Source organism: Micropterus salmoides, unplaced genomic scaffold (genome assembly GCF_014851395.1).
Source record: "Micropterus salmoides isolate LMB-PRFRI ecotype aquatic unplaced genomic scaffold, ASM1485139v1 Ms_hic_scaffold_12, whole genome shotgun sequence".
Taxonomy (NCBI): Eukaryota; Metazoa; Chordata; class Actinopteri; order Centrarchiformes; family Centrarchidae; genus Micropterus; species Micropterus salmoides.
This window is the reverse complement of record NW_024040263.1, coordinates 10937625-10962104: the sequence shown is the minus strand read 5'-3', so window position 1 is coordinate 10962104 and position 24480 is coordinate 10937625. Positions and strand designations below refer to the sequence as shown.

At 38.7% G+C, this 24480-nt stretch overlaps 4 protein-coding genes and 1 long non-coding RNA gene across 6 annotated transcripts; 1 reads left to right on the top strand and 4 right to left on the bottom strand.

The window, feature by feature from the left end:
* Positions 1-2053: 2053 nt before the first annotated feature.
* On the bottom strand, positions 2054-2945 carry LOC119900006. The gene is made up of 4 exons (XR_005443982.1): positions 2861-2945; positions 2667-2740; positions 2481-2543; positions 2054-2373 (listed from the first exon to the last, which is right to left on the bottom strand). It is a non-coding gene; the product is annotated as an uncharacterized LOC119900006 (long non-coding RNA).
* A 1376-nt stretch (positions 2946-4321) lies between these two features.
* LOC119898998 lies at positions 4322-8911 on the top strand. Its single transcript, XM_038713359.1, has 15 exons — positions 4322-4443; positions 4559-4618; positions 4712-4774; positions 4878-5012; positions 6536-6643; positions 7294-7314; positions 7435-7455; positions 7546-7572; positions 7691-7717; positions 7820-7867; positions 7947-7976; positions 8132-8167; positions 8282-8317; positions 8627-8691; positions 8779-8911. The coding sequence occupies exons 1-14, from the start codon at positions 4393-4395 to the stop codon at positions 8654-8656; spliced, it is 693 nt and encodes a 230-aa protein (XP_038569287.1). The 5' UTR covers positions 4322-4392; the 3' UTR covers positions 8657-8691; positions 8779-8911.
* Positions 8912-11695, bottom strand: odam (odontogenic, ameloblast associated). Of its 2 annotated transcripts, none has more exons than XM_038713358.1 (10): positions 11489-11695; positions 11309-11373; positions 11188-11223; positions 11033-11080; positions 10703-10951; positions 10562-10618; positions 10348-10470; positions 9501-9530; positions 9295-9378; positions 8912-9143 (listed from the first exon to the last, which is right to left on the bottom strand). In XM_038713358.1, exons 1-10 carry the CDS (start codon positions 11523-11525, stop codon positions 9108-9110), a joined length of 765 nt encoding a protein of 254 aa, XP_038569286.1. In that variant the 5' UTR covers positions 11526-11695; the 3' UTR covers positions 8912-9107. The 2 variants fall into 2 exon arrangements, with proteins under 2 accessions (XP_038569286.1, XP_038569285.1); XM_038713357.1 differs by having other exon boundaries at positions 9501-9533; positions 11489-11688.
* A 2652-nt stretch (positions 11696-14347) lies between these two features.
* Positions 14348-16250, bottom strand: scpp9 (secretory calcium-binding phosphoprotein 9). The gene is made up of 9 exons (XM_038714823.1): positions 16173-16250; positions 15951-16010; positions 15834-15848; positions 15508-15738; positions 15209-15283; positions 15042-15101; positions 14880-14945; positions 14747-14797; positions 14348-14605 (listed from the first exon to the last, which is right to left on the bottom strand). The coding sequence occupies exons 2-9, from the start codon at positions 15993-15995 to the stop codon at positions 14522-14524; spliced, it is 627 nt and encodes a 208-aa protein (XP_038570751.1). The 5' UTR covers positions 15996-16010; positions 16173-16250; the 3' UTR covers positions 14348-14521.
* A 2542-nt stretch (positions 16251-18792) lies between these two features.
* Positions 18793-23978, bottom strand: sparcl1 (SPARC-like 1). The gene is made up of 9 exons (XM_038713466.1): positions 23958-23978; positions 22705-23832; positions 21779-21887; positions 21322-21443; positions 21098-21218; positions 20861-20997; positions 20560-20708; positions 19796-19944; positions 18793-19425 (listed from the first exon to the last, which is right to left on the bottom strand). Exons 1-9 carry the CDS (start codon positions 23976-23978, stop codon positions 19397-19399), a joined length of 1965 nt encoding a protein of 654 aa, XP_038569394.1. The 3' UTR covers positions 18793-19396.
* Positions 23979-24480: the final 502 nt, after the last annotated feature.

The following is a 24480-nucleotide window of genomic DNA, read 5'->3' as shown; positions in this document are numbered from 1 at the left end:
TGATGCAAGGCAGGGACAGCCATCTGTCAATGTGGGGAGGTGATGGAGGAGTTGATAAGACACATGCCTTTGGTATGAGAGACTCGGGTTCAATCCCCCACTGTGACACATCCACCAATGTGCCCTTGAGCAAGACCTAACCCTTAGTTGCTCCAGGGTGTGCAACCTCTAACACACACACACATATATATATCAATTATAAGTCACTTTGGATAAAAGCTTCAGTGAAATTAATTAATGCAATTGTTAGCACAGATCTACTGCTGTTTGCTTTCTAAAGTTCAATTTAGATTTATTGTCATTTTACCCATACTCAGGAACATAGCTTCTCCACCGTCTCAGTCGCAGTAACTTACATGATAGACATAATATAAAACAACACATTCACTACAGTAACCTACAGAAAATGTCTGTGTGAAAAGCCACAGCCAGCACACCCATTTTTTCCACATTTATTGCAAGATCTCTGTCTGAAAGCCATTGTTTTTTGGATTCTGCTCGCTTGAGTTCGCATTAGTTCAAACACATTTACGAGCACACACCTGGTTGCAATCTTAAAACCGCACCGCTAGTGGCAGCTGCAAACTACATATTGCCCCTTTAAGTCAATGTATGCCTGTATGTCACTAAAAATAATAATATTTAAGCAAGGTTCTTTCAAAAAATGCTTGATGGTTTACAGAAAATACCTATTGTATGCATCATCACTTGTTTTCTCAGCTTGCCTCTAGATGATATATAGGTTATGTCACTATCAATGTAACATGGTCAGTGTATTCAATCAATTGACAGACTCCAGAGGTACATGGAAAGATTTGGAATGAATACAATTTAATTTCCTGAACAATCTATATTGGGTAGTTATCAACACCTGGATTATTATCTGGATAAACCGAATCAATGGGAAAAGGTAGCTCTTGGATATAGATTGTTCTTTTTTCACATTGTACCTGTGCAAAACCCTAGAGAAGCTAACGACGAATGAAACAAAACGATGAATATCTGTTATATATGTTATATATCTGAAATAAACCTATCAAACAGATATGGCTACAGCCAAACCCTCCAACAAAGGATGACTGGAATGAGCACTTTAAGACTGCAATATGATTAATATGTAAAATAGCAGGAAAATGGACTACATACACTAGAGCCTATAATATGTAACCCAGTATATCTGAATTTGAATGACCCCTTTCCTGTAAGCATAATGTCGCCCATGTCATCCCTGTTACACAAATGCACTGCACTGTTCTGCCTTTTTAATACGGCTGTGTTTATGCACTCATCGCTGCTGATTGGATAGCAGCTCTGACACACCCACCTAACATAGAAAACATAGCTCAAAGCCCGTTTCACACAATTTCAAGGCAATATGTCATTAATTTATTTTCAGATTTAACGTACCACATGTTTGTAGTTGGGTGTGCCAGTCAGATGATGTGGACAGGAGGGAAAGACTGACGGCACCTGGTGGATTATTGGAGAATTACAATGAATGTGTTTGAGGAAGTGGGAATGCGACTGGGGGAGGAAGGGTACTGCAAAATCAGGTCAACTATAAGTATTATGCTTAGATGGACACAAAAATTGAAGAAACTAGAAAGTGTTGCAGCTTTTGTCACTGCTGTCACTGAGCTGTGACAGTGCTGTCATTGATAACTAGTTTCAGCATTTGAAAGGATTCCTCAAACACCTAGCAGTGCTGTTTAAAATTGGAGAGCTCCTTACAATGATGGTGTTAATTCCAAAACAATCTAATAGTGTCTAATAGTGTTTCATCAGCAACTGTAAACTCATCATGTATCGATATGCTGACATGAACATTTTGGTCCCAGACAGCTGGGACTGCTATACAATATTTCTATTAATGGTGTGAAATGTGATGAAACCATATAAGTGGTGGCTCATTCTGACCACAGTCCTCACAAGAGTCAGACAGACACAGGCTCTAAGGTCTTGGGAAACAGTGAAGGATGATGAAACTGATAACTTCTCTTCATGTTTCATACATAGGGTTTTAAGAAAAACAAACATTTGGTCCACATATTCCATTTATGAAGTTTATTTAGAAGATAGTACAGAGAATACAGTGACTTTCATCCACGTTTAATTGAACTACAATGATGACTGTGACAACACTATGGTTAAGACAACATCATTTCAATTTGAAAAGAGAAATAGGAAAACTGCCACAAAACAAAGCTGATCATTCAGTACTGATTTTTATTTTGTAGTGGCAACTGTGGTAGTAGTTGTAGCTGTAGTTGTTGTTGTAGCCGGAGGTGCAGTAGCAGGTTGTTGTGCCTGGATGATGTTATAAAAGAGCTGAAGCCACTGTTGCGAAGTCATCCTAGGAAAGGTGGGGAAACGCTTCAAGAAAATCAGAAACATTTGTTGTCAGATATACAGCAGTGCAGCAGAGTTTGACATTCAGATGTGTTCAATATTTGATTGCAGTGGATAGAGAAAGTGCTCACCTCATTTGAATTAGAGTCAGAGCCAGACCTTGACCGAGCAAGTCGTTTGTGCTCTGTGTCCATCTGTAGAAAAATCCACAAGTTGTAAGTTTGATGACATTTGCATTATACTATTACAATAATAGTAATGGTATCAACATATAAGAATGCTGGTATTGATATTTAGTATGAAAATGTTACACTTACGGGAAGAGCCAGTGCGAGGCTCAGGAGGCATCCAAGCACAAATACTACCTTCAGCATGGTTACAGTGATCACACCTGTTAAAAAGAAAATGATAAAGACTTTCTCAGATGAACGGCTTTTCCAAAACATCAGCAAAATCTCCATCCCACCGACCTCACATGGGAAATACAGAAACGAAAGATAAAGATAAGTACCTTCAAGTCTTCACAAATTTGCAGATGGTCACAGGTTGTTGTATGGTTGCTATGAATGTTGAGCCTTCCTTATATATAGTTACAGGGCATATGTCATCTCCTTAGGACACAGCATTGTTGGGAAATTGCAAATTATTAGGAAACTTTTCACGTCCACATTTCAAGGTGTGGCTAATTATCAGAGACAGAAACCACAGGGCCTCATTACAGACAAATGTCCTAACTGCTCGTCCTATCTTAAGTTTCACAGAAGCAATTCCTAAACTCATGGCTGTTTCCTATTCTATCTCAGACCTCTGATCTTATCTTAACTTGGACGGTGGAGGAGAGTAAATCCCCCGTTTTGGTGATTTTTCTTCCAAATTATCAGCCAAGGATAAAAATTTGAACAGATGCAGCACATTGATCAAATTTAATTTAATTAGTTAATACATACACATTAATACATGGTCTAGGAAGTGTAAAGCGCCATCATACTATATGAGTAGGCTTACAATCTTTATATTTTGGTGTTCATGTTGTACCCAGTCTTCATTGTAAATGCCATACAGACCAACAACAACAGTGATGCTGTGATTTTTGGCCGGTATTTTGAATGTAGGACAGGGTCTATGCCATCCTAACTTAGGTTTACTTACTTAGGAAATTCTTCAGGTAGGATGGTTCAGTAATAGCTAAATTCCTAACATAAGATAGGATTTTTTCCTAAATGCAGTTAGGAAATATGATTCTGTATTACCAAAATCCTATCCTAATGTCACCCTAAATTAAGATAAGATAGGATATCATTTTGTTTAACGAGTCCCCTGGATATGATATGTAGCATTCATTTAATAACTCATGCCGGAAATTATTTCCTAAAATATATTGGATTTGTCTAAAATCCAAATTTAAAATTTAGATTTAGTACAGTCAGAAAACATTTTATATTAAAACTGTGTAGTTTTTATGTTGAAGTAATGTAGATTCTTGCTCTTTTCTTTCTCCACCCTAGTGTTGGTAAATCAGAAAACCAGATGCCACACATGAAAATAGCTGGTCTTATGATTACAAATCAAGTGACTTAGTGGCTTTGCCAAGTAATAGGCAACACCCAATGAAGCATGTATTTCTTTCTGCCTCATCATGTATGGAGAAATTACTTGCGACTACCCAATACCTCTACTCCCCAATAAATATGTACAGTACACTCATTAAAAATTATCTAAAGAGATTTTTTTATTTACAATTATATAATTTAATCATTATTAAACATTGCTTCCAGTCATCATTGTTGTTTCCATGTACTGCTAATAACAGGGATCAAAGTCAGTTAGGAAGACAGCAAATAATGTGTGAGGTAATATTTTGTTTTGCGCGTAATTAAGTGTGATTAAGATGTGTTGTTTTGAGAAATGTGTGGTGTGTCGCAATGTCTGATGTCTGATATAAGTATCAATGAACGATGGGCCACTCACATACATCGCACATCACGTACATCTCAGGTGTTACAGTTAGTGACTTCTTGTTCTTCAGAACGTTCATCAGAAGCAATGCAGCTCTTGTGTATTGCAGCTTTACTTTTATCAGCAGTGGCTGCTCATGTGAGTATTACTTTTGTTGGTAAAAATATGTTCATTCTTTGTGATGACCTTTAAAGTGCACAGTAAAAGATCGGCTTGATGTTTAAACTGGTCATTTATAATTTTGTCATTGAAGCCACGGCAGGATGAAAAGCTTCGGCCTACAGGTGGACCTAAGCTGGATGCACACTCTAAGGTAACAGGGAATAGACATGAATAGACATAGGTCCAGGGCTGCTTCTACCCTCTGCGTGTTAAGTATTTCTCATTGAGTTACCTGTTTCTTTAGGGTGGTGACAATGACACGTCGGTGATGCATGGCCCAGGACGGGACTCTGGCCACCCAGTATCGGTATGTGGTGTTTCAAGTCATATAGTGAATTATGATGACGTGGTTGTTGGAGATAATAAGTGATTCCAGAGTCTTTTCTTGCTTGGGGGGGGGGCTACATAAGATGCCCGCATGGCTCCCAAACAGGCCTTCTAGGAAACCAGGACATGGAAACACAAGCGGGCCCATGAAAGGGAGTGATGGGAAAGACCGCCAACCAGGGACACTTACTCAAGCTTCTACTCGGGGCAAAAGACAGGTATTTACAAAAAGTTCTTATTTGTTGTTCAGTCTGAAAGTCTCATTAAAGGAATAACAAAGGAATCTTTTGGGAAATGCTCTTATTAACTTTCTTTCAAAAACAAAATATTTTTTATTGGTTTTATGAACCTGCTCATCAATTGATGAATGTGTTACTCTATTCAACTCCCTTTAAACCGACAAATTGTTTTGACAATTCTGTTTGTGAAGGCATTGTGTGTTAAGCAGTGAACTTTAGAGGTGTTGGGAGACAGAGTATATTTATACTTTGGTATAGACGAACTGTTTTCCCCTTCCATTCTTAGTTTCTGTTTAGAAAAGTGTTCATAGATAAATACAATTTGCTTTCATGCTTGTTTGCTTACTTATAGTTATGTAACTAGTGGCTTCTGCGTTGTGTTGGATAATCATGAAGATGCTGTTATACCAGGATCTCTTTAGAGATGATCTTCATTTATCAGACAAAGAGAGAGATGATAAAGCAGAACCTCAATGTAAATAAAACTGCCCGCTTCAAAGGTAAACCACGATTTGCTTATCTTATCTAAACAAATCTGTGCCAGTAAGCTGAAATCTAAATCTAAACGTGAAGACAGATTATTGAGGGAACCAAAATACAGGCAATAAACTGTGAAAAGAAACAGAATGGATAGTGATAAAGAATGGGGAACAAGGGGTTGGGGGTTGTAATAAAATATATGTATGACACAGAATATAAAATTATACATAACAAAACTTACCAGACAGAGACTGGTAATAAAGCAGAACCTCTATGCACACTCCAGATCCTACACAAATGAAATGAAAAAAAGCAAAACAGGAACATTAGCTTAATTTACCATAACTTTAAGCTAGCAGTTAGCAGTGTTTAATGCTACCTGTAAAAAGACAACCTTATGAGGTCCAGTAAGCTGAAGTTTATATAATTATCATTAATGTTGGGGTGCCCAGTGGATTACGATATTCAATGGAAAAAAACGAAATAACTGTGACACTCACCATTTCCACAGAAAAACAACAATGTTACAAAGAAGATTGTAATAAAATATTTGACACAGAATATAAATTTATGTAAAATAAAACACAAAAGTCAAATGTGAGTGTTAGCTTAGTATGCCATACCTTTAAGCTAGTACTATCTATAGTGTCACACTATTAGTCAGTGAAAAAATAAAGGGGGTCATATTAATAAAAATAATGACACAGAATGTTACATACATACAAATTACATACAACAAAACATATCTAGACATAGACAGGTAACACAACAGAACCTCCACGTATATAAATCTGCAACAATGAAAGGCAAAACATGAGTGAAACATTACGCTTGCTGGATCTAGCTTAACTTTATAAGTGCCAGTATGCTGAAATCTAACTCTATCAGATATTGTGATAATGGGGAAACACAAATGTAGGCAATAAACTGTGATAAGGATATAGAATTGACAGAACCATACCATAAACTGAAAGTTTATTTGTCATTTACTGTACATAGCGATTGTTCTTTGCTTCAAACAGGTTCCTAGTTTGAAGCCTGATGTGCCTGGAATCCGTCATCCTGAGCCTGCCAAGCATTTTGAGAGACCTAAAGGACCTCAACAAGCCAGGCCCAATGGGAAGAACCCCGTAAGCTTGCAATGAAATGCAGTGACTCTATAGCTGTATTGAAATGAAAACCTTAAATAAATTGGGTCTCTGCCTTTTTAAACTCTTCACTCCTGTCCAGGCAGGTGGGGGTGCTGAAAGTGTGAAAAACTCATGTTTTTGTATTTTTTCATTAGTCTGGATGCCTAGGATACTTTACATCAACTATTTATGATGTAAATCCTTTACATAGTGTTCTGTACAACAGTATAACAAAAGACCAAATTTAAACAAATATCACAAAGAAGCAGCCAAGTAATCACACAGCAAGAACGCTGGTAATTACAGAGCAGAAAGTCAGAAAGTCAGTCTTCCACAAACAAACAAAGGGTGCTGCTGCCCCCCCCATTTTCCACGTCCATGCTCCTGACCCCTTTAAATACGGTAGAAAAGCTCTGTTTGGTGGCATCTCATTTGGAATGGACCCAACTCTTTATTTTTGTTTATTTGAAATTTTACATTTGTATTGTGTGTTTTACTTTTATTGTGAAGCACTAGCCTATGTGATGTCAGCTTTCAAAAGGTGTTTTAATAACTTTACTTACTTAAACACCCTAACTGGTAACAGCTAAACTGGTATTGTTCTGCATTATGATAAAATATGATAAACAATTATTTCTTTCTTGTTTTAGGTGTATTCCCCTGTGTTCAAGGTAGGCCTACTGTCATCTCTGTGATGTGAAATTAACACACTTAAAATTAACCAGAACAGTTGGTTAAAACTCTTTGAACTTATAACTTATTTTCTTGTGTTTATTATTTGTCTTTTTCAGGTTGACAAAGTTACATTCCAGGTAAAATAAGTTTTTTTAAAAGTATGTTATATGCAATATACAGTTTACTGAGTATTAGTTTTCAACTAAACGCATGTCTTTCATCCCTAGAACACCACTGATGTAACCTTGAAGAAGGTGAACTATGATTTAGTTGCTTGATTTAACTTCTGTTGATGAACTAGTCACTTGTTGTAAAAAAATTACACTATCTTACGACATGACTCCACTGACTCTTTGTGTGAAAATCTTGCAGGGTGAGAACATATTTCTGATGCCGATGGTAGGTGACTGAAGAAAGTTGTTAAAGAATCTGTGAAAGAATTAGAAAAGAGACTTTATTTTCATTATCATTGAATACTAATTACTGAAAATCCATCCATAGCATGGTGAAAGAGGGCAGGAGGACAAAAGAGGACCTCAACAAAATAAGGTAAAAATGTAGTTCTGTAGTACTGTGTCAAAGCTCAGATACTCAGCTAGTTAAATTTTTACCATTAATTGGTTTTCAGGGAGGAAACCCGGCCCCACCGAAGAATTGGGTATACATACATTTTTTTAAACTTTATTTTCTACTCTGAATGGTTTGTTTGGGCTTCATTTATATGGTTTGCAGATAATTTTGCTTGGTTTGATCTTTGATTTTATTTTTAATTGACTGCATTGTAATTTTTGTTTCTGTTCATCTCAATTTCAGCAATATGTGAAGCTCATCTATAACACCACAGAGCCGGTAATCTCCTTGAGCACTACAGAATGAAAATGATTTCTGTGTTTACTGTACATTATATGTTTTTTTAGATATATCTTCAATAATAATCTTAATTTCTCTTTTTCCATTTCCAAGAACAAAGTCTCCTTTGAGTATGGGTTCTTGAAACCTGTAAGTAGAGACAACCTGTAAGCACATGACACCATGCATATGTCTGAATCCATTTTCTATACAATATTTGTCAAAATCCCATACCCACTCTGATGTAGCCTTTTTCCAAGGCTTTTTATTGGTATGTGCAGCTACACCAGTAAATGAGCCAGTCATACACCTACAATTTCCTTTTACATTGAACTGGGATATTATACACGGTATTTGGAATCAGCCTATTAACAAAACATATAATTTTTTAATCACATTTATTGATATTTCTGTAAATCAAAACTGGACTTGTCTTTGAACAACTTTCTTAATTTCTAGATGAACCTCAGTGGGATTGCTGGAGAGTAAGAATTTCAAGAAGAAGATACTGACAATTATAAAGGGTGAGGGTGATAGTGATTAAGTTTGATTTCCTGTTTCATCAGTTTGCTGACTGCTGCTAACCCTATTTTATCTTACACTTTTCTCAGGAAGACACCCAACAGCTACAAGATGGATCAACAAACTTTAAAGAAGATTATGGTTTTCTTTCCTGTGGTATATACTGGGAAACCACTCCTGTTGGCATCTTTTCTGTGTACCAAAATAAAAATCTTAAACCAATTACTTTGGCAAAGTTCTTTATTTGACATAATGTGAAAGCAGGGACAAGATTCCTGAAATGAGCAAGACAGTTTCAGTGTAACATAAAAATAACTGAATACAAATAAATTGCATTTGGAAGAATGGTACAGTCCAGTATGAATGAGTGAATCTTGTTTTTTGCCACATGACCTTGTTGTTATTTCCCTGGTGAAATCTATGGCTCAAACAGGAAAGGGAAGTTGGACTGACCCTGGAGAAACGTGAAAAATAGTTGTTGAAATATTCAAAATCAAATCCTGCACAATTAAAAGACATATAACAGAAACCACGGTTTTTTATGTGTGCATACACATGAATGCATAAAAACTTTAAAGGTCAGGCCTCATTGTATAAAATCCTACCTCATCAATTCCTGGGCCAGATGTGTCACCGCGAGGATCAGGAGGAATTGTCGTAGACTCTTTCTGTGTCCCCAGTGGCCATGTCTGATATAGATAGAAAGTTGCAAAAACACAGCAATTAGACTTAACTGGTGCATATATGTCGGTTTCCTTGGTTTATTGCTGGAATTATAAAAAAAAATTCAGAGGTTATGTAGTGCACTCACTTTCTCTGTTTGCACCTTAGGCTGGGAAGCCTGCTAAAAGGGAAAGATATGCAGGAAAACTGATTACAAAAAATACCTAGTGTTAAATATATGCACATTTATTAAGTATTTACCTACATGTTTTATTTAAAATTTTAAGGATAAACCCTTTCAGATGCAGTCTTAAGACACAAAACATCGACGTTAACAGACAAAATTAGATAAGCAGAATAAACAACAACAAAACAATCAATCTAAAACAATAGCAAAACGCATTCACACATATGCAAATAAACCACACCTACTACATCTCTGCTACAAGTATTGTCTGCATGAAACTAACTAGAAATAAATTAGATAACAACAAATAATTTACAAATAAAAGTCTGCTGATCACTGAAACGTATCATGTAGTAGTGCAGATATTTTATAGTTGCTTAACACTTATTCAGCACTGAAATGGGACTGAGGTGATATGAATTCAGCAGTCCAGCGCTAATCCAGAAAGACAGTGTGTGGTCAATATGGCAGACAGTTGACATTGCATCACAGTCGCCGCATGTGACTCAAGATCTGCAGCTATGTTATTATCATTAAGTTGAGTCTTTAGTCATCATAATCTGCTGCATCAGTTCTTAACCTTACTTCAAAGTGGCAAAGGGAAGTGGCTGCTTTTGTTACATTGTTTAGTAAATATGTAACTAATATCCACTGAACACTTGTTTATCTCTATAAGCAAATCTTCATTCAGCCACTGTTTTTTTTAAAGAATAAGAATAGAATAACATGCTACATTTGTTTTTGATCATTGACCACAGAGAAATCAAGAGCTTCGTGTCTTAACTTCATATCATCTTGCATGTCTCACCTGCAAAGGGAGCTGGGGTCTCTGGGTGGTTCTCTCCAGGGTTTGCTGACCGTTGTTGGGCTGCAGCACCACTGTGTTCCTCTGTTGGGGGTAGCCGTAAGGAGGCATATAGTAAGGGAAGCCCTGTGGATGATAGGGTCAGTTTCAATATGCAGTGAGCTTCTAAATAAAGTTATTGAGGTTCGCACACAGGTCATGATGTTTTACTTCATACCTGCTGTCTGGGAAACTGAGGAAATCCAAAAGACGGGTACTGGAAATGCGGAAACATCTAAAGGAAATTTAAAACAACCGTTTATTTCTCCATACGACAAAGTAATTAAGCAACACCATACTGTATGCTGCTTTGTTGTACCTGAACAGGGTTTTGGGCCTGCTGAGGGACATTAGGAGCGTTGGGGTCCTGTGGAGGCCCAAGCTGCTCTTGCTGGCCATTGGGGATGAGCATAGGGGTAAGCTGGTTGCCCTGGTTGGGGAGAAACAGCTGTGGTCCCTGGGGACTGAAAGGACCAGCCAATTGTGGGTTCAAGTTCACCACCTGTGGAGTGAGCAGCACCTCAGGCTGCTGCTGCTGCAGCACATACTGGGGTAATATTGAAGACCCCTAGATAAGAAGAGAATTAGTTCAGTTTACACAAACATGCTTTTGTAAAATGACAAAGATATGCACATAAACTTCCAGTACCTGTGCTTGTCCAAGAGTTGCGAGAGTTAGTCCATTCAATCTTAGGATCTGAACACAAAACGGTTGTATTAAATTTGGTAATTTTACTCCTGAATGACTTAAGAGATTTTGACATTGCAACCAACAAACATAAAAGTTTTAACAGCTATATTTACCTCATTGCTGTTGCTTGCAAGAATTCCAATCTGCAACTGCAAAATAAACAAAATAAGACTTGCGTGCCATTTTAGAAGATGTGAAAAATATGTACTTTAGCAAGATATATATTTTACTCACTGGAAGAGCAAAGCTTGTCCTGAACAGACAGATCAACAGAAGGGTAGTCTGGAGCTTCATGATGTCTACAGTCAAAAACAGTAGGCATGTTTAAAAAAATAAATAAAAAACTTCATAAAGTCCTACCATACATTTTACCATGCCAGAAATGAAACAATGAGCGTAACAGAATCATCTTACCGTTTCTATGGTTCTGCTTTTCCTTTTCTGTGAGCATGCCTTCTCGCCCTGTCCATATCCCTTTTAAGTTCTACCCATGTGAGCTGTTATAGTCCCGTGCCAACCCATCCAGACAATGTGTGGTCAGTGGGACAGACATTTCTCATGGCATCAGGCTCAGACACTTGCAACACAGGGCAAGTAAGCATGTTATTAGGTGTAAGTCATGTCTCTAAACACCATGACATGGTCTGCGTCAAGTTGTTAACAAGTCTCTAAAGAACCTGAATTTGAAATTGAATGCGCTTCTAGCATAGATTACATACCAGATTTTCATTGACTGACGGAACTCGGTGACTTGCAGTTTGAAGGACTTTTGTACATACTGGTGTACAGTACATAATCACTTCTTATATGTGCTAAGTGTTCCAAGAAAGATTTATGTGCCCATGTGTGGCACTTCAGGGTGTAATTACAGATAGACTGTAAGACTGACAGGATTTTTAGCCTGTCATGAAAAAAAAAAGAAAACAGGAGCTGGGAGGTTATAATCACACATTTGTCAGATGAAGTTGTTCATCATCCGCTGACTGGTGTTGGATTCTAATTGGCAAATCATGGGTATTAGCTGACTGAGTTGGGATTCATGTTGAGGATACACAGTAAATAAAAAAAGGAAAGTTGTGTGTTTTTGTGAGTCTGTCTGGAAGAAGATGAACAGCTTGTGAATTAGCTCAAATGTTTTTAGGTTTTATGTGTTTTAACTTCTTGAATAGGCTGAAATGGCAATTGAACTTAAGCTCATTCTTGCCCTTGCTTTTAAAGCAACATTATGTAGTATTTGTCTCTTTAAAACAAAGCTTCAAAAATAATTTTGATGGTACGCTGACTTGTAACAGGGAGAATGGCGTCTCTATCATTGCCAGTCCAGGCCCGCAGATCTATCACAAGAACGACGTAATGATTTACAGCACCACATCACACACTAATACAATATTCAGCAAGCAAGCTATAAGAAGAAGCAAAAAGTATAGAATGTAGTTGTTTGAAAGATGTTGTCGTTGTCAGAGGAAGTGAGGAAAAGAAAAAGAGAGAGTGACCGAGCTAGAGTATATTTCGGACTGGCTTTTACTCTGGTGTGAGCTAAAAGAGCTGAAAGGATGCAAGACGGATGCCTAGCTGGCCTTCTTGTTGTTAGACTAAGTAATAATTTATTAGCAAGCTTACTATGTCTTGTGTTGTTGTGCTTGCTTGATATTTGGCTGTGTTAGCAGAGTTGTTGCCTCAAGCAAAATCAGACGTTTAGCTGGTAGCTATAAATGTTTAGTTGATGTTAGCATATTACTAGATAGAACACTCAGGCATTTGCAGCAGCACAATTAACAAGGTTGCAGACATACATATAACATAGACATTAAACATATATCAATTTACAATAGGAATAAATAGTAAGTCACAAGGTCATAAAATATCAAAATTTCTTAAATATTCACTACAAGTAATCAACAAGAAGGATCATCTGAGTAATCAGTCTTACCATCTACAGACAGAATTGCCAGCCTATAAGTCATTAAAAAGTTCTTTAAAAGCAACCAGTGAAACCGAAGATTCAGGACATTATGCAGCTGATTCCAATCAAAGGGAGCCGCATACTTAATAAAGGCCCCTTTTACCAATTGAGTCCAGCCTTGAGGGACAGGTAATAGTAATAAGTCCTAACAACGAAAACAGTATCTTCCCGTGCCTTTGTTTTGGATGTAGCTATGTAAGTAGAGAAAGAATAGCCTCATAAATAAAAATGTGCCAAAGATAAGTCTACGGGTAGACAATGCAGACCAACCAACCTGAGCATACAAGGAGCAATGATAAGTAAGGGCTCTAAAGTTTGTGATAAACCTCAGTGCTACATAGTAAACAGTATCCTAGTGTTTACTAAACATTAGAGCCCTCACTCATCATTGCACGTACATGCTCTTGCATGGGTTGGTGTCTAGCTTTGTTGGCTAGCTTGCCACCCAAGTTTCAAGCAACTTTTTGCTGCTGCTGGTGGAGAGCGGCACCGGTGTTGCTCAGCAGAGTCTATGGACATAACATTAGCTTGTGGCAGTGGCAAAGAGACCGAAGAGGACATTGATGGAGGAAGCTAAGAAGAGTAAAAAGGAGTGACCAAGCAATGGCGATGTTTAGCTGTGTTAGCAAAGTCGTCGACTTGCTAGTTTTTGATAATAAGTAATGTAAAGCTGTAGTAGTAGTAGTAGTAGTAAAGCTGTCCTTATTTACCACAGCGGTGAATTACAGAAGGGGCGCCAAATCCCCCACAAAAAAAATCTTACATAATGTTGCTTTAAACCTAGAATGTGACCAATAGGCCTTTTTCACAGCAGATATGTTTGACTTGTTGTAGCAGGAATAGCACAGGTGTTACTAATAACATTATTTGTGGCTCTTTGTGTCCCACTAAGTCATAACAGTGTTATAGATTTTTACATGAAAAAAGGTCTATATCTGACAGATTTCATTTGTGGCACCAGTACAGCTCAGATGTGCATCAGCTATGTACTGTAAGTCCCCACCATGTCTCAAGAAACAGGATTACTGAATTAACTCACTGCAGTGAGTGAAACCCAGAAAAGCTCTTCTTACTTTGGGCCTTGCTCACAACTGGGTTTTTCAGTGTAATTATCCAGCTAACATCTCTTTTTCTGTTCTTCATGAGACATTGTGGTTTTTATGTTGTGTGGTTTTTATACTCATTATCCTTTAGATGGCAGCAGAGTTCTACTATAAACTGCAATGATTACAGTTCAATAATGAAAACTGTCTCATTCAATAGAATGGTGTAGAAAATAGAGGTTTTAAATGAACAAACTTTAATTTAAAGTATCAGTTATTTTTATTGGACAGTCAACATGTTCAATACATCCATCAGATGTTTTCTTCTGAGATTCATTCTAAAGTTTAAAAATAAAATACGAAAAACTGATGATGATCACTGGTGATAGACAAAATCATGTAAGTCAAGTTTTATTATTACTTTAAATCTTGCATATTAGATTAAACGCTTTTGTTAACAGGGTCATCTTCATGATGACCTTCTTTGTCACAGGGAGTTGTTGTGGTTTCAGCAGGAGCTGGAATCTAAGGAAATGAAAAGGGAACCATGAGTGAACAAATGAGACCTTCACAAAGACAATTCACAGTGAGATGGAGAGAAAACACATATCAGACAGTATTAATGATGTTTGCAATCCTCTCTGCTTGTAAATCAGACTGTGTTACCTGAGTATCCACAGTGGTCTTCAAGGCGTTTTCCTGTTTCATAATCTGACGCTGGAGAGCCAAAGAACAAAAATTAGCTTTCATCAGTATTCACATGCAGAAAGTTACAGTTTACAGTTTACTTGGTTCCTACCCTAAATCTTCTGAGTGGATCAGGCTGAACAGGAAGCTGCTGTTGCATGCCGCCGCCTGTGATCCCCTAAACAAAGACAGCAAGATGAGGTAACAAATGGTCATTCACTGGTAATAAAAGCATGTTTTGGAATGAAAATCAGTTATAGAGGTGAGTAATTACCGGCAGTGGCTGCTGAGGAGGATTCATTTGTGCCATTGGAGGGACTCCCATGAAAGGAAGCTGCCAGTGGAAAAGAAAGAGAGAAATATGTTATTTTTGTGTGGTACTCCAAACCCTGAAACAACAGAAAATTATGTCAGACTTTTGACAGTATGTGCAACACTAACCGCATTGACTGCAGGGACAGTGTACACATTTGGAACAGGGGGTGGTACGGCAAAAGCAGGAACTCCAGGAACAAACTTTCGTAGGGAGAGAGAGAGGGTACAAATGTGATTGTTACTGTACAATAGTTTATATGAAAGATCAGATTAAATATTTTGCACATACCACCTTTTATTTTTGTTTACAGCATTGGTGTTACAACCAGTTTTAATCTTATTCTTAACGACTATAATCTACAATTAAAGCAAAGAGACATTAAAAAGTTTGAATAAAATCTAATACTCCACCCTGACAGACTGACCTGAGCAAACTGCGGCTGCCCAAAGAAACCTGCCCCACCGGCAGCAACCATGGGTGGGTTCAGGCCTCCAGCCATCATTCCAGGGATTGCTCCATTTGCCAGTCCTCCGTTCATACCTCCCATCATTCCTCCGTTCAAACCTCCCATCATTCCTCCGTTCACACCTGGTATCATTCCTCCGTTCACACCTGGTATCATTCCTCCATTCAAAGCTGCAAGCAGCCTTTGTCTCTGTGTGAAAGGAGAAAAAGTGTGTTTTATTGACTACAATATAACTTGGATTGTTGATTAATTGCGCATAAATTATTAGTATGAAAATTTCTTACCTTGCCTGCATTGACCTGCAAAAAGTAAAGAAACCAGACGTTACATGCACTGCTTTGGATGCTAGATAGATAGATAGATAGATTGATAGATTGATAGATAGATAGATAGATACTCACATAGCAGACTGTTGCTACAAATGTTGCGAGGAAAAAAAGCTTCATTTTGCTGCCAAAAACCTGTAAAAAAAACCCAGAATAGATACATTTAACTCATAAAATTTAAACATCTTTTGTTAATATTTGCATGACATTTGTTAGAATATGACTCTGGATCTTTAAACTGAATTGCACATTAATTATGATCACATTATTATAAAATCTCAATTGCACAATACATACCGTATATTTTTTGGTTCTTCTTTCAAATGTTATGTGCCAAGGAGGACTCTAGTTGCTCCCTGAATGTAGAGCACCTTTTATCAGTCCGAGAGATTATTATGGGCCAATTAGAGAGAAGAACGCCGACTTATTCATGAACTATTTTCTGTCACCTGTGTGTCATGGGAACTCGTGATATGACATCTTCTTTTCTACTGTACAAGATTTCAAGAACTGTGACACAGTGAGTTGCCTGTTTTCAAAGACACCCGATTCAACCATCTAACATTGTTCCCAATACAGCTGAGAAACCACAAACAATAACAGAGTGATTCAGTGTCCTAAGAAGGGTTTGTGGAGGCTTCTGGAAGCCACTGATTAAAAACCAGCATGAACCATTTAAATGTTGAGGGCTGTGGCCTCAGGAGGCAAACATATGACATCATCATCAAGTGCTTTAATGGAGGAACCATGAAAACACGTGTGTATGCTCAAATTCGAAACATTTACATGGCAGGCACGAGAAGATGGCTTTGACTTTAGTAAAACAATTTCCAATTTTTAAAGCGCACATTTCATGTTTCTTTTCCTGCTGTATTATATTGCAAAGTTAAAATATGTGCCTCAGGCATGTCTGGAGGCCTAACTGTTATTTGTGATGAGTCTGTATTTGTCTCAAGCATATTCTTTTACTTACACCAGACCCAAAATGTCAGCAATGTCAGACCTCTTCATTAATTTGTAAATACCTCTGATGTTACTAATAGCGGGGAACAGATATGTGTCTGTCATGTTTCATCAGCACATTTTCTCAAGATGTTTAGAGCCATTACCTTCATTCCCAGTGTGGTTGGCTGGGTATGGTCTCACATACTGAGGCTGTCTGGGAAAGACGTTTTTTTTGCTGCTGCTGACTGGGCAACCCACAGGTAAACACGTTCTGTGGAAGTCTGGTCTGGAGCTCTATACTAATTACACGCTGTCACGCAGTTCAAATTAAGCAACCTTGTCTTCGTGTTTGCAGTTTAATGCTGTGACCAATGGTATTTCCTAATGTAGTTATGTAAATATACGCATTTTCATATGTCTGGTTCATAATTTATAGATAGAGACACTTTGACTTTATGACAGGCTTTATGAACAAGAACCTGTTGCTCCAGGAATTCTGCCGTGATGCGTGTAATGTGTGTAGGAGGAGTCCCAAATCACCATGTTGCATGTAGTTGCAGGCAGTGTACTGTAAATAGAAATGTGTGCATATTTGTACCAGACTCTTACACAAAAATAAGTGCACTCACAGGAGCCACACCCATGACTTTGGTCGATGTTGTTTAGTGTTTTACTCAAGTACACTTATTTTGGGCTCCAGATGATGTGACATCAAACTTTTATTGCACTGATATATTGGAATAAAGACTCAACAAAGATTCAACAATTGACTTCAATCATTTATTCATTCATTCATTCATTAAGTATGATGACTTATTTAAAAACATGTCTAAAGGTAACATCTGAGCATGAACAGCTAGTAGTGAGACTGGATCAGGAAGTAGGAATTAATCATGAGATATCTTTGAAGTCTGAAAGCTGTGTGCTCTCATTTTTCTTGCTTCTCCTCCGTCTCCGTCCCAGAGCATTCTTCCTCCTCTTCAGTTGCCATCGCCTTCATCACCGGAGACTGTGTCCTCCTGAGCCGAGCTGCCACTGAACGCTGAAACCTCACTCTGCCAGCTGCTTGTCCACCAGCAGCGCCCGCCTGTTGCTGGTTGTTTAGTCCAGCCAACGAGATCAGCTGCACTTGGCTGGGAGTCAGCAGGGCACCCTGTAGGTCTCCTCCAGCATTTCCCTGTGGCAGTACAGCAAAAAGTGTGACCGGTCCATTCCTGGCAGCCTGAGCCACCTGTCCTTGTGGATTCACACTGGTTCTGCCTGCCTGCCCCACAAGAAATGCCCCACCTTGCTGGAGAGCTCCAATGGGGATTAGCTGCTGCTGACCTACTTGGTTCCCGACTGGCTGGATAAAAATTGAGCCACCAAGTTGGACTAAGCGTGCCACAAAAGGTTCACCGTTTAGTGGGACCCCATTTTGAGCCCCAGGGTTGGCATTGTTGCCAGCTGCTGCTCCATTATTATTCACTGCCCCATTAGCAAGTGCCTCAGCACTCCCTGAAGACACACCACCCTCCACCACAACAGCCAAGGTCTGAAAGATAACCCACAGTATGCAGAACATGTTTTATCTCATTCACAGAACACAGTCGACTGATGAAGAGCTCCTTCTTCCTTTGCTTATAAAGAGAGAGTCAGATTCAGTGATCATCAACAGAGGTCCAATCAGAGTCTTGTGCTTTATCTCAAAACAACAAGTCACTGTAATCATCGTGACCATGATGCAGGCTATTTTTCGCTTTGTTACCTTATGCTTTGTTACCTTATGTGGGGCCATTATTCAGGATTATGTGGCAAACCTAAACCAGGTATCAGTCACTTGCATTCTCAAAAGCACAGTTGCAGAGGTCATATTTTCATGCCACAGTGGCATCAGGAAGCTTGACCAACAAATAACACATGATATTAGAGCATGCGCCGATGTCTCCTAGGGCCTTTTGGGGTCAACTGGGATCCACCAATATGATGCAATAACTTTATTTCAGGGCTGTAGAAAAACAACAGGGTGCAGTGAAATATTCTGCTCATGATATTGTGAAGTCCATTGCTGTCAATAAAGCTTTAATGAGAGCTACAATGAAACATTGGATGTAAAGAGAAACATTTACAGCAATTGGTACAAAGACAAGAAACACAGTTATGGTTTTACATCACCACTGTAACTTAACCTTGATTTAGAGAGTAATTCTACACTAAATCACTCTAACATACAAACCACAGTTCTTTTGAATGCTGGAACTATATACAACACCTTTTCTACTAATGAGCCGATGTAAACTTTCCCCCAGTTTTGGAATGCATTAGAAAACAGTTTCTGGATAAAACCAGCTAAAAATAATTCTTTCTTATATTCTAATATCTAAGAACAAAGATCAGAATGTCCAAGCTTAGCGTGACACAAAATAACAGCAATGACCACCAACACTTGCCCTCTATAGCAGGAGGAGGAGTTTCTTTCATCTTTCATGTGTCAGAGTTCCTTCATATTACAGAGGTTCACAGAGGCTTCTGTCTCAAACTACACTGTTGGGGCAGCTTTAATGAGCTTGTGTAGGAGATAAGGAACAAAATGTTGCTCAGAATAACAGGTTGACATCCATGTCCTCTGTGGAGAAAACAGACAGTAGGCATTAACAGGATAAAAAATAAATGGCAACAGTATTTGCCACATGCTTTACCAGGGTATAGAAATGCATGAGAATTATAGACAAATATACACAAATCATGGATAAATTGAGAGCATTATTTCTTTTGGTTAAAATAATGACACAATGTGCACCTAAGTAGCTAAATAACTGCTTATATAGTATATACACTCTAACTAGCGTCACAGATTTGAAAGTTCTCCATTTTGCTGAACTTGTTTACCATAAGTGATTCACATGGGGATGGTCACAGAGTCAAAGCTTAGAAGTTTTTCTCAACATTGATAATGTCCTTCGGGTAGTTATGCCATAGCATGCTTTTGCTCTTACCATTCTTGATACCAAAACAGGAAGTCCATTCTTTAAAGGACACCTGCTTATCCTTGTCAGCGTCACACTCTTGGAAGAAGCGGGAGGTGCAGTGCTCCATCGGCACCAGAGGGACTCGAAGTGGGGCTAGCTCCGAGTGGGACAAGAATCTGCATAGGACAGATGAACATCACATTTTGATCATTGTGAGCATCTAAGTCATATACACTAAAGTATTGTTGCATTAGAATTGCACTCAATGAGTCTTATGATATGCCTTGAAAGTACTGTCTGGTGTTCTGTTAAATATTTGATATAAGCCAATCCTGTCGTCTACCACCAACATGATCATTCAAGATCATAGCTTCAGAAAAACAGCATGTAAATTCACTTTTTGTATACAGGTTAGGATCATATTTAATTGTTCATCGATGTTTTTGTATATACAATTCTTAGAAGTAATATAAACAAGTTGGTGTCCTCTCATTGTTATCTGTTATCATCACTAATGACCACAAAAAGTCCATCATTATCTGCTTATGTAGGTTTGTAATATATAAAATAGTAAAAAATAAAACTACTGATTCAGCTAACATGCAAAAAAAAATAATAAGAATGGGTGTTGTGTTGCTCTTCAATCTGAAAATGGTAATTAAATAAATAAAAGAACACCTTATTAAAAATGTTAGCTATCAGTGACAACCCCATACTAGAGCCCTCTATGAAAATTTTTAAAGAGAATTCTAGAGGTTGAGGAAAATTGTACACAGAGGAATGAATTCTACCTGTCAGAGGGGTGTTGGTCCAGTTGAGCAAACTGCCAGTGCACTGGGTAGATGTACATGTTGTAGTTCTTCTCAAAGTCCTGTGCGAGCAGCTCAACAGAGTGATCACCAGCATGAAGACGCCTCTCGCTCTCAAAGATTTTCTTCACCTACAGAATACGTGACCAGTTTGATTGACTTTGATTACCTAAGACACAGACTTTTAACAACAAACCATTCATATAATTGCTCCTTTTACCAAAAATGCCATGTGACTTTTTGACTCACTCGTTGGCTGTTTGATTGGATACAAATAACTTACTCTAAAACGCTGTTTAGGAGTGAGGAAGCCAGGAGAAACGGAGTCATGGTCATACAGCTGCAGCAGCACATTTTTCAGCCAATCCCTCATTCGTAGAGGGAACTGGATCAGCTCAGTGTCCAAACATGGAGCTATGACTGAGAGAGAAACCAAGAGAGAGAGAGAAATGTTTCATTCACCATACAAGAACAAAAATGTTGTTTAAACCATAAACTTTGTAGAGTGGTTATCTCTCACATTTGCATGGCCCTGTATAGTCCAGATGAAGTCTGTGCCCTCTCTTAGTGCCCTCCAGGTTGCATTTAGTAGCAAAGAGTTCACATGACGTATCATATGTTTTGTTGTCTGTTCCACAAACCTACAAAAATTGAACAACAACCAAAAATGCAACAGTCAAATGCAATACAGCAGCTGTTGTAAAACCATCCCAGTTTAGCTTTCAGCAGACCATCCATACTTACGTGATCAAACTCATTCACGCTGGGAGGACATTCTGACGGCTCTTGACACACACAGCCTGGTTTCTTGTCCACATCAAGTTTACACGTCTTTCCACGTTTGCAGGGAAATTTGTCACATGGATCTAAATGAAAAGACAATCAATGCAATGAATTTTAATATACTTTACTTAAAACCAGCGGTATCTGTTCGGGTTTGGTTTTATTTTATAGTGTGATGACCAATGAGCTATAACCACTACACACCATACCCTACATTCCTCTACCATTTTAGTTTGTACAGGGATTACATTCAGCTTGATCTCTATTATTCACTCCTTAAGCCCGCAGAGGTGTGTTTTGGTAGTGACTGTGAAGCAGAGTGACGCTATTCATGCGGACATTTTAGCAAAATTATCCAGTCAGCAGATTCCCCATGTGAGTCTGTTGGGATAGTGCATATGTCAGTATGGTAACCAACCAGCAGGGGCTTCGGGGTGGTGTACGCCTCCACTGAGAGAGGACCTGGAACTGGGGTAGAGATCCACCGTGGCTCTTATCTGCACTGGATTCATTCCTACTAAAGGACCCTGGAAAAGTACATGAAAAATGGAAACATGGAAATGCAATTTCTTGAGAATTTGGAAAAATTGTTTCAATTACTTTAGCTACATTCACACCGCAGGCCTTCATGCTTAATTCCCTGATTTTTTTTTTAATTACACATTATTTTTTTAAATGTGACCCATATCAGACTCATTGTGAACAGGCCACAGCCTGAAAGTGACCTGCATGCATAAAATAACAATATGACGTCACACACAGCACACTGTCAAAAAATCCGACCTGTATCTGATTTGGACCAAATATGAAAGTGGCCCAGGTCCAAACAGGAAAAGATCAGATTCCATGTGACTTGGATTTGTTCATACTGTTATAAAAATAATCAGATCTCAGTCCCATATGAGCAAAGCAAATCATCTTTGGGTCACTTTGGTCTGCAGTCTGAGCTCCACCTTATTGACCACATCACATTGCAGCACTGCAACAAAAGCAAATCAAATTATCTTTATGAAAACCTACAATAATCAATGTTTTGGCCACTTGGGGGCAAAGGAACACACTGTAAACACAACACTCTGTACTCACTTTGTGAAAGCGGTGAGAGTTAACCAAAACAGTAAAGTTGTGGGCCGTAGAAAATCAAAAATATGAGCTGAAAGACTCTAAAACTCTCTGTAGAGGTGAGGGAAACTGCAGAGCAGAGAGGCAATTCTCTGTCGGTTTTTCACTTTGACCAACTCCTTTGAAATGCAAGTAGTCATGTGATCAATTGTTAATTTAAAAATACTGATTATAGCCCCTTTAAAGAAAGTAAATTTAGAGATTATGTATGCATTGACCTACCCATTTTCCGGCCCTTCTTCTCTTTGCCTTGTGGACTGTATTGTCAGTGCTGCTGCCCTCAGACTCCGAAGGATCCTGTTGGCTCTGTTCCTGTCTAGATGGTGTCTCTTCACTCTGTGGAGAGTGCTTCCTTGCCCTCTGGTTCTTCTTTTGCTTCCTTGCCTTTCCCTTGGTGTGAATTCCACTGTCATTCTTACTTTTCTCTTCCTCCTTTCCAGCCAGTCGGGACCCCAATTCAAACTCTCCACTGCTCTTCGGTTCTTGGGGTTCAACATTTGCTTCAGGTTCTTTTTCGTCAACACTGATTTCTGTAGATTTGGCCTGTGAATCTTTGTCCATGTCCTGATCAGACGCTTCTTCGCTGTCCGCTGCTTCAGTGTTTTGCATGTCTTGTTTGTAGTCATCAGCAATGGTGGGCAGTGCTTTCTTGCTGGTTTCCTTGTCTTTAACATCTGTTTTCGACAGAGGCTGGTCGGCATCAGTGTGGGGTTTTATGTTAGCAGATACAATCTGTAGAGGTTGTAAGATGCCACTGTCAGCAGCGTAGTCAAGATCAACTGGGATCTCTGACTCTGTGCTACCATCTGTTTCCTCCAGCAATGCCTCTCGCTCCCCTCTGTCAGCTATTATTTCAACAGACTCCTTTTCCTCATGTGACATCTGTCCCACCACCACCTCTTCCTTCTCCAGCATTTCAGCATCTTCCACACTCTCTTCCTTGATGTCTTCTTCCTCATCTGCCACCTCTTTGGCATCTTCCTCCACTTCTAGTTTGTCCCCCAGCTTCTTCTCCTCCACTTCGGCTACCTCATCCTCACTGACCTCCACAGACTCCCCCTTGCCTTTGTCCATCTCCACTGCTTCTGCTTCTTCCTCCAGCACTCTTTCTTCTGTTTCCTGCTCTTCTTCTGCTTCTTTCTTTAAGAGGTCTACCAATTCCTCCTCACTCAACAGGATTGCAGTGCTTTTGTCACTCATTTCAGTCACCTGAAACTCTCCCTCGCCCTTGTTGGCGTTAGCATTGTCTTCAGAGCTCAACTCCTCATCTTCCTGCTCCTGGCTGCTGGCCGCAAACGTGACTAAAGTAGGTAAAACCTGTGGTTTGTTGGCCTCCTCTGCGATAATGTCCTTATTTGGGAGAAAAGAAAAATCTTCATTTTACAACATGAACTCGTCTTACATTTCAAACACCTGTTTTAGAATCAATTTAGAGTCCTGCTGTACCTTTTCTTTGGCTGTATGTGGAATCTTACGCAATCCACGATGTTTTCCATGAGGTTTACTGTTTACCTGGATACAATGGGGATAATTAATAATGAACATCCATTCAGCTAATTCCAAAGATGCAATAAACACATAATACATCACATGTTTTGTTTTGGCAGAAAAATACTAATAACTACTCACAGACAGAGCAAATGTAGCTGCCAGTAAGCAAAGGAATGCTAAGCAGGCCCTCATACCTGAAACATGGAAATGAACAGTTTAAACAATGGACAAAAATCTACATAAGATTTTATTACATGTGCTAATTAAAGAAAGACAAAATACAAATTAAAAGGCAACCAATGCATTAAAATCTGACACCTAAATGGTCATAACAAAGACATGAACTTAGATAGTGTTTCAAAGTTAAAACAAGTGAGTGCATCTGTATGCTGCCATGACCAGCAGAGCTGCAGGACCGGCCTCCACTGTTGTCAAGGTTGCAGGCCTCTGAGATGTGCCTCTCTCTCAAAAGTCACATTCAGAGCTAAAGTAAACATCAGAAGCTAC

What these genes read in the sequence shown, in the direction of transcription:
- LOC119898998 (XM_038713359.1), top strand. Translation starts at nt 4,393, where the DNA reads ATGCAGCTCTTGTGTATTGCAGCTTTACTTTTATCAGCAGTGGCTGCT. An exon ending in CTACTCGGGGCAAAAGACAG is followed by an intron (nt 5,013 to 6,535) that starts GTATTTACAAAA and finishes TGCTTCAAACAG; the next exon opens with GTTCCTAGTTTGAAGCCTGA. An exon ending in GAGGACCTCAACAAAATAAG is followed by an intron (nt 7,868 to 7,946) that starts GTAAAAATGTAG and finishes ATTGGTTTTCAG; the next exon opens with GGAGGAAACCCGGCCCCACC.
- odam (XM_038713357.1), bottom strand. Translation starts at nt 11,525, where the DNA reads ATGCTCACAGAAAAGGAAAAGCAGAACCATAGAAACG. An exon ending in GGACAAGCTTTGCTCTTCCA is followed by an intron (nt 11,224 to 11,308) that starts GTGAGTAAAATA and finishes TTTATTTTGCAG; the next exon opens with TTGCAGATTGGAATTCTTGC. An exon ending in CTGGCCCAGGAATTGATGAG is followed by an intron (nt 9,144 to 9,294) that starts GTAGGATTTTAT and finishes ACGTTTCTCCAG; the next exon opens with GGTCAGTCCAACTTCCCTTT.
- scpp9 (XM_038714823.1), bottom strand. Translation starts at nt 15,995, where the DNA reads ATGAAGCTTTTTTTCCTCGCAACATTTGTAGCAACAGTCTGCTAT. An exon ending in ATCCACTCAGAAGATTTAGG is followed by an intron (nt 14,798 to 14,879) that starts GTAGGAACCAAG and finishes TTGGCTCTCCAG; the next exon opens with CGTCAGATTATGAAACAGGA. An exon ending in AGACCACTGTGGATACTCAG is followed by an intron (nt 14,606 to 14,746) that starts GTAACACAGTCT and finishes TCATTTCCTTAG; the next exon opens with ATTCCAGCTCCTGCTGAAAC.
- sparcl1 (XM_038713466.1), bottom strand. Translation starts at nt 23,978, where the DNA reads ATGGAAAACATCGTGGATTGC. An exon ending in GAAGAAGGGCCGGAAAATGG is followed by an intron (nt 21,888 to 22,704) that starts GTAGGTCAATGC and finishes GTACTTTTCCAG; the next exon opens with GGTCCTTTAGTAGGAATGAA. An exon ending in GCGTGAATGAGTTTGATCAC is followed by an intron (nt 21,219 to 21,321) that starts GTAAGTATGGAT and finishes CAATTTTTGTAG; the next exon opens with GTTTGTGGAACAGACAACAA.